Raw genomic sequence first — 7619 nt, 5'->3', positions numbered from 1 at the left:
GGAGGGGGTGGTGGTGGTCCTGGGTCTTTGTTCTCGTCGGTACCCGTCATCGGTGTATCTTGATCAACTGCGCTGTCAAGATTCCGTTTCGATCTTCGGGTGGTCAGAGTTGTACCAGATGTGGGCTCTACAATCATCGTCAGTTCTGTACTTCAACAGAGCCAACTTATCCACGGGATATACAAACCTGACGGAGGTCCCGTGGTCTTCTTAGAACGGCTCGATTTTCTGCTAGAAGAACCCGAGGGAATGGAGGTCTCTGCAGGATGCGCAGATCCGGGTTGGTTGTTACTAGGGTCGTTAATACATTGAATCTAAGCCACCAGCTACAAGCACTTTGCATCAAAGACTTACTCCGGGCTGTCCATATCAACAGCGGGCTTTCCCTTTCGCCGAGATCTTGATGTGATGTGATTGTTATGGTTGGTGTTCGGAGGTGAAACGGCTTCGGGGATCTTTTGTCTCTTGGACCGTCGACCTGAAGACCCAGAGGGTGGTAGTGCGTCGTTGGGGCTCTTCTCGGCGGCGAGCCCTTTTCGCTTGCGTGTGGATGGAGTAGTGGAGGGTACGGCCGGGACGTCAGCAGCGGCAGGAGCAATATTGTTAGTTTGGGCTGCCTGACTCGCTGCTTGACGAGCCGAAGATCTGGTGATTCTAGAAGACATAATTGTCGTGAGCTTGACGATACATCTGCGTTAAGGCAAATAATGGGGAAGATGTGAGAGATGATGTTGACGGATGTCGCACGGAAGATGGAGGGAGAAGAAGAAGGAGAAGGAGAAAGAGGAAGCACGAGCACGAGCCGTGGCTGAAAAGTCAAATGCTTCAAAGACAGTGTTTGCTCTACAAAAGCCTAGGTTGTGGCCAAGGATGACAGAGCTTTGTCAGTGAAGAAGGCTATTAAACAGCTATAGCTAGCTGAAAGATAGTTTTCGGGCCAACGTCGAAAAAAGTCTGGGTGGACAAAAACAGCAGTTGACTAAAGACAGGCGTGCATGCGTGCAAGTTTCATGGGGAGTGCGAAATGCGTTTTGCGGTTTCTTGTCTCGATGTGCGTGATTCAGCAACGTAGCAGAGCAGCCACGAGCCGAGCAGCGGCGGCGCTGGGATGACGAGGGTGTCTGTCCCGTTTGAGCGACGCAAAGAGCGGAGCGACAGGGTGAGTAACAGACAAGACGAGACGAGATGGAGACGCAAACGCAGGCGCAAGGCAGATGATACGAGGTGAAGAAATGAAAAGTGAAGTGCAGTGATATGATGTGAAGTGAAGCAGACGTAGGCCAGTGCAGTGCAGTCGAGTGACAGTAGAAGTCAAGGATGGAGATAGACGGGGAAGGATAAAAGGGTTGACCCTACCTATGGGCTGAAGAAGCGGCGGAAGCGGGAGAGAGATTGGCAGTTGAGGTTGTCGAGGTAGAAGGAAGTCGCACTTCGTTATCACCTGCCGATGTTCGTTCTGCCATGCCCAGACGACCTACGCCATCAGGAAGGCAGCGGGCAGGCGCGGGCGCGGCGGGGTCGTTGTTTCTCTCCGAAAGTCGAGAAGGCGATGAACTGATGACGAGAGCGATAGCGGGTTATCGATTAAGGTAAGGTGAAGTAGTTACGGTGTAGAGATGATGCGGTTTAAGGATATCTTTCTGTGCTGCAGATGAGGCCAGACTTGAAGTTACAGAATAAAGTCCCGGGGAGAAATGCCACTCTGGAGGTGAGAATAAGATGAGAGGAGGAGAAAGGTGAGTGGTGTTTTTTTTGGGTTTTGGGTTTACAGATACGAGTCTTGTCTGGGGGGAGAAGAGGGAGGATGATGGCTCTTCAATTGGATGGATGTGGTGGTTGACGGACGGTCAAGTCGGGTTGACGTGTGTGAGCTGGTCGACTCCACTATCTGCGGCCCTGAGGACACTGGACACACGGCTCGAGGCGAAAAACACATGCAGCACTGAGTGTACGGAGTACGACCTAAGGTTCGTTTGCGATAAAGCTGGAGACTTGTCATGTATTCCACGAACTCAAGGCACTGTGATTCTGTTGAGCCAGCCTTATCGACTGCAAACAAACATGCACTGTGCCGGCTCAGAGAGGGGCGGAGGGGCTTCTGTTTCTAACATGGCTGGGTGGTCTTGTGCCGTTTCTGTTCACATTACTCCATACATGATGCAGTTATCATCCCTTTTAGTCATAACTGTTGTCATACATTGAATAACCACACTCATGGAGTTCCCTTGGAAACGATCTAGTACTGGAATGATCTTCCATGTAAAGATACAGTCCATAGTGATTCAACATCACGAAACAATATTATCAAGGTGCGGCTTGAGATCCGTTCTCAGCATGTGGAGCGGCCCGCTTAGGTCCATAGTGGCGTCTATAGACTACTCCGTACCTTTACTCAGTAAACCCCACTGGAGAGGTCACGCTAGTGAGTGCGACAGCCATCCATCTCTACCTTAACCATCAACATCGGCGATCGGATATTGCACGGCTGACTAGGCCAAGAGAGCCTCAAGCTACTTGACTAAAAGCTTCTGTAGTTTAATAGAAATCATGTTCGTAGCACAAAGACGAGACGGTTAACTGACTCTGGCTTACTGAGGCTTATCGTCATTCTCGGATGATTCATTATTATGTCGCTGTTTGGATAATTCTGAGCTGCCCGCGTGACAACAAGGTACTTTGATCTTTGGATCTTGTTGTACTAGACGGGATGGAGGAACAGACTACATTAGTATTTGCATAAGATCTAAGCTTATTATGGCTTTCAGAAGAACACCTCTGGCCATAATAAACTCCACGAGATATGCTCGAAACCAAGGTCATCTGGTGGGCGCATAACACATTACTAACAAGAACCACAAACTGATGTCACTTACAACTATACCCACACTGGTTGATTTTTTTGCTGAATTGATTAGAATATCATTCGAGATTGTTCTTTGATTTTGCATCGGTTGAGCTATTCATCGCCCCATTACAACTTCTATCTTATGGCTTCAAGCTATCCTTACCACCCTCAAACTCAGCAACATCATACTCCTCGGGATACTTATCCAGCATCTCCTTAAGCTCCTTCATCTGCGCCTTCAAATCATCTGTCAACTCTTCGTAGATATCCTCAAACATGCCCCGGATCGGGGGCTTCTTCTCCCGCTCTGCCTCACTGAACGCCTTCAATATCTCCTTGCGAAGATCACTGCGAGCCTCCTTCTCCTTGGCCTCATCCCAGACACCCTTTGCTTCCATCCACTTTCGTAGTCGAGTGATAGGGTTGTCGCGACGCTTCCAGTCTTCAACTTCTACACGCGCACGGTAGGCGAACGAGTCATCTGATGTGCTGTGATGAGAGACGCGGTAGGTCATGGCTTCAATGAGAACTGGCTTGCCACCATCTTCAAGGGCCATCTCACGTGCCTTCTTTGTAGCTTCTCTGACGGCCCAGATATCGTTACCATCTATTCGGATCGTATCGATACCGTAGCCAATACCACGGCTGGCGATACCATCACCACGGTATTGGTCTAGCGTAGGCGTTGAGATAGCATATCCGTTGTTTCTGCAGATGAAGATAACAGGGCACGATCGTGTTGCGGCAATGTTGAGAGCGGCGTGGAAGTCTCCTTCACTAGCGGCACCCTCACCAAAGTATGCCGCTACCACACGAGCTTTGGAACTGGGGTCCTGAAGCTTTTGCATCTTGAGAGCATAAGCGGCACCGGAAGCCTGGGGAAGTTGTGTCGCTAATGGAGACGAAATTGAATGCTATTACCCCGTGTTAGTTTTGGAATGACGGTTTCAACTCGCATCGTACTTACAATATTCAGCTCTTTGCTTCCATAATGGACAGGCATGCTGCGTCCTCGACTTGGGTCGTTCTTGTTACCAAACAACTGGCTCATGAAATCCTTGGCTGTAAATCCTCGCTCCTTAAACACGCCTTGTTCTCTGTATTGACAGAACATAACATCGTCTTTGTCGAGCACGCTTGAACTTCCAATGCTGACGGCCTCCTCGCCAGCACTAACCATGTAGAAGCTCAATCGACCTTGTCTTTGCGCATCAAACATAATCAGGTCCATAATTGAGATGAAGACCATATCTTTGTATAGACGAATAACCTCCTCATCGGAGATATCAGGTTTGAACGATTCATCCACCACAACTCCATGCTGGTCAACAACGCGATACGTCGATAAGGCAGGATACGACTCGGGGTCTTCGAACTTGAGAGAGCTTGTGAATGCGCTCTTCAAAGCACCAGGAAAGGAGACAAAGTTGGAATTGGGCCGTTGCGATACACTGCTGGCTGATCGGATAGCAATGGGTGTTACATGTGGTCTAGAGAGGGTGGCCCGCCGCAGGGCGACTTGACGCAGAGCTCGGGACTTCATGATGAATGTGTATGTGGGTGCTTGGGTTTCTGGGGTCTCAATTGAGATCTGGGCTATGTTTTCTTTTATTCAAATCGCCGGACGTCAATGATACGCCAGATAGATAGCAGACCGTATTACCGAGGGGCTGTTGTGTCTGAGACCGCAAGGAAGCGACGTCATCCTGAGCCGACTCCAACCCGTGAAAGCCGAGACGGCGAGATAGTAATAAGCCGTGGTTTGACGATGTTCGGCTTCCTCAGCCAATATTTGTTTCCAGGGGTGTCTTACTTATTCGGCAATTGGTCGACTTCCTTGCCAAACCTTACACTGTGCCTCCAGCCTTGACCAACCATTCATCATGTCATGTTTGATGCTGGCCATAAAGCGAAACCCATGATAGCCATGAGGACCCCGACTTATCCCCCACACAAAGTTCTTATCGCTCTACCCCACACTCGCGATAAACTCCAGTTCTCCATGGATGGATCCAGTCCCAGCTCTAGCATCTGCCACTTTTAATTGCAGCTGTCACCAGCTGCCAGTGAATCTCAACCACAGTCAATATGTAGCCATATGCACCATGGCAACCAGTACATAGAATCACTGTCAAAACTGACCAAGCATACAGTTGAAGTAATAAAGAAACATCTTCAACCTTATTACCTCTAATCTCTGCACAACAACACCGTGAAAGACATCGCCAGTAGTAACATCTAATCCAGCTCTTCGAAACGATTTTCGACATGTCTGCCACTCCAGCAGTAGCCATCGCAATCGTTTTCCTTACCCTCTTCGCAATTTTTGCACTCCTTGCCTGGTGGTTGAAGACCCGGGTGCGCACCTTCATTCAAGTCATCGTGAAGCACCGCCAAGAAAAGAACAAGGGTAATGCTTCAACCGTTGCCGACTCTGGAGAAAGCGTCTAAAGGTGAGATGAGATATCTCTATTATCCTTCTTCGCTGCCAGTCTCTCAATTCGACATTGGGATCAATGTCAGCCACTGTGGCTACAAGGCTGGCGCGCCACGATTTCTGACCCACCACAAAACTCCAACTCTCAGCCTCGTATGATTTTCGAACTGACCTCAACCAGAGCTTCCCATAACCTCCGAGGCCCAACCACATTCACAATGGCCTCGCGTACAGCCCTCCGGGGCCTCTCCCGCACATTGAAACCCTCGAGATGCTCTCCTACTTTCGTTCGGCCATTTTGCTCTACCAATGCCGTCCGTGGCGACAAATCAACCCCTACATCTGATCGACCTACCCACTTTGGATACGAGACTGTCACTGAAGCAGAGAAGCAGCAGCGTGTTGCTGGTGTATTTACAAGTGTCGCCGAATCCTACGATAAGATGAATGATTTTATGTCTCTGGGTATTCATCGTCTATGGAAGTGCGTTCAGTCTCTTAATTATACCGCACAGTGTAACAGACTAACATTGAAACATAGGGACTACTTTATCTCTTCCCTCAACCCTGGGGCTACGAACCCCCCTGGTCAACCTCAGCGCATCCTCGACGTTGCTGGCGGAACTGGCGATATCGCTTTCCGACACCTTCAGCACGCTCATGAGTTCAACTGCAACCCCAATGTCTCCGTTATTATCTCCGACATCAACCCCGATATGCTAGCAGTTGGTCGCCAACGTTCTCTTGCACTCCCTGCGTCCCACCAATCCGCCCTCTCTTTTCTCGAGGCAAACGCCGAAGTCCTGCCCTCTCAGATTGAGGATAACTCGCTCGATCTTTACACAGTTGCCTTCGGTATTCGCAACTTCTCCAACATCCCAGCTGCTTTGAAGGAAGCCCACCGGGTTCTGAAGCCTGGTGGTGTATTTGCCTGCCTTGAGTTTTCAAAGGTTGACAAGCACCCCATCTTCAACACTATCTATAAGCAGTGGTCCTTCAAGGGCATTCCTTTAATCGGTCAACTAGTGGCAGGGGACCGCGACAGCTACCAGTATCTGGTCGAAAGTATTGAGAGATTTCCCAGCCAGACCGAGTTTAGAAACATGATCAAGGATGCAGGTTTTGTCGTTGCTGGAGAAGGCTACGAGGACCTGACTGGCGGTATTGCCGCTATTCACAAGGGAATGAAGCCCGTATGAGGTGGCTAAAAGATACACATGTAATTTAGTCTGTAAAATAGTCCATCAATCACGATCAGCATCACGAATAGTCAATCAGAGTCTAGCATTGTACAATAGGAAGTTAATTCATTCCAAATCGTTCCTCAACCTACTCCCCCTAATCCAGCTTCCGTGAACGTCATCATCACATCCACGTCTCCGAAATGCTTTCCAGGGCCCAGAACGATGTTTTTTTAATTCTCTTCACAACTGAACTCCATACAGGTCAAAACTAAAGAAGCCGTACCCTCGATGTCAAGGATTTTCGACTCCGAAATCTCATTAGGTACACGATACATGAAAACGAGGCCGGTGAGATATCCTCGCTTTTCCTGTTGCTTAAGCCCCTATCAGATCAGATCAAGGCGTAACAAGCAGGTGATGCCCAAAAAAAAGCAGGCAAAGATAATAAAAGGCGCATGGAAAGGACCATGCCCTCATAACGGTTGTTTAGTGACACTCAAATTTTGAGTATGGTATTAATCGGCGGCGGGTGTGGCGGGAGCGGCGGCAGGCGAAGAGGTGCCTGTCTCGCCCTTGAGGCCTCCTCGACCACGTCCACCCCGTCCACGATCTCCGCCACGGCCGCGACCACCACGTCCACCGCGTCGGTTAGATTCGGAATCACTGGCTCCTCCAGCGCTGCGATATCCACTGGTGTTGGTGGCACCGCCGCGTCCGCTGGCGCCCCAGTTACCAGCACCACCTCGGTTGGCATATGTCTTGCCCTCACGATGTTGGAAAATCTTGACCAGAGGCTTGGATCGATCCTCCTGGGTTCTAGTCTTGACATCCTCAGGAAGTCTGGCCAAAGCAGCATCACGGTCCTCTGTCGTCTTGAACTGAACAACCTTGTTTGAGTTACCCCACTTGTCAACCTTGAGAATCTTGTTCTTGTCCTCCTCGCTGAACAGATCTCGGCACTGATCCTCGGTGTTGACATTCATAATGAAAAGACCGATGATGTCCGAGGCAGGTGTCTTGGGAGCGGGAGAAGAAACACGCTCAGGATGCGCTGAACCATTAGCTGGGGCGGAAGCCGGAGCTGTGGCCTTCTCGGTGTCTTTGCTGGGCGGGGCGGGGGCAGGACTGTTCGAGCTTGGGGCAGGTTGGGGAG

At 49.9% G+C, this 7619-nt stretch overlaps 3 protein-coding genes across 3 annotated transcripts; 1 reads left to right on the top strand and 2 right to left on the bottom strand.

The window, feature by feature from the left end:
* Positions 1-75: 75 nt before the first annotated feature.
* FTJAE_13798 (e3 ubiquitin ligase TRIP12) lies at positions 76-665 on the bottom strand (the record flags this gene model as incomplete). Its single annotated transcript, XM_037346974.1, has 2 exons — positions 76-127; positions 355-665. 2 exons carry the CDS (start codon positions 663-665, stop codon positions 76-78), a joined length of 363 nt encoding a protein of 120 aa, XP_037199183.1.
* A 2320-nt stretch (positions 666-2985) lies between these two features.
* FTJAE_13797 (pyruvate dehydrogenase (lipoamide) alpha chain precursor) lies at positions 2986-4388 on the bottom strand (the record flags this gene model as incomplete). The annotated part of the gene is made up of 2 exons (XM_037346973.1): positions 2986-3759; positions 3813-4388. 2 exons carry the CDS (start codon positions 4386-4388, stop codon positions 2986-2988), a joined length of 1350 nt encoding a protein of 449 aa, XP_037199182.1.
* Positions 4389-5500: 1112 nt separating this feature from the next.
* FTJAE_13796 (ubiquinone biosynthesis methyltransferase) lies at positions 5501-6481 on the top strand (the record flags this gene model as incomplete). Its single annotated transcript, XM_037346972.1, has 2 exons — positions 5501-5766; positions 5824-6481. 2 exons carry the CDS (start codon positions 5501-5503, stop codon positions 6479-6481), a joined length of 924 nt encoding a protein of 307 aa, XP_037199181.1.
* Positions 6482-7619: the final 1138 nt, after the last annotated feature.

Source organism: Fusarium tjaetaba, assembly GCF_013396195.1.
Source record: "Fusarium tjaetaba strain NRRL 66243 chromosome Unknown NRRL66243_c0000479, whole genome shotgun sequence".
Taxonomy (NCBI): Eukaryota; Fungi; Ascomycota; class Sordariomycetes; order Hypocreales; family Nectriaceae; genus Fusarium; species Fusarium tjaetaba.
The sequence above is the reverse complement of the archived record's forward strand: the minus strand, read 5'-3'. Positions and strand labels throughout refer to the sequence as shown.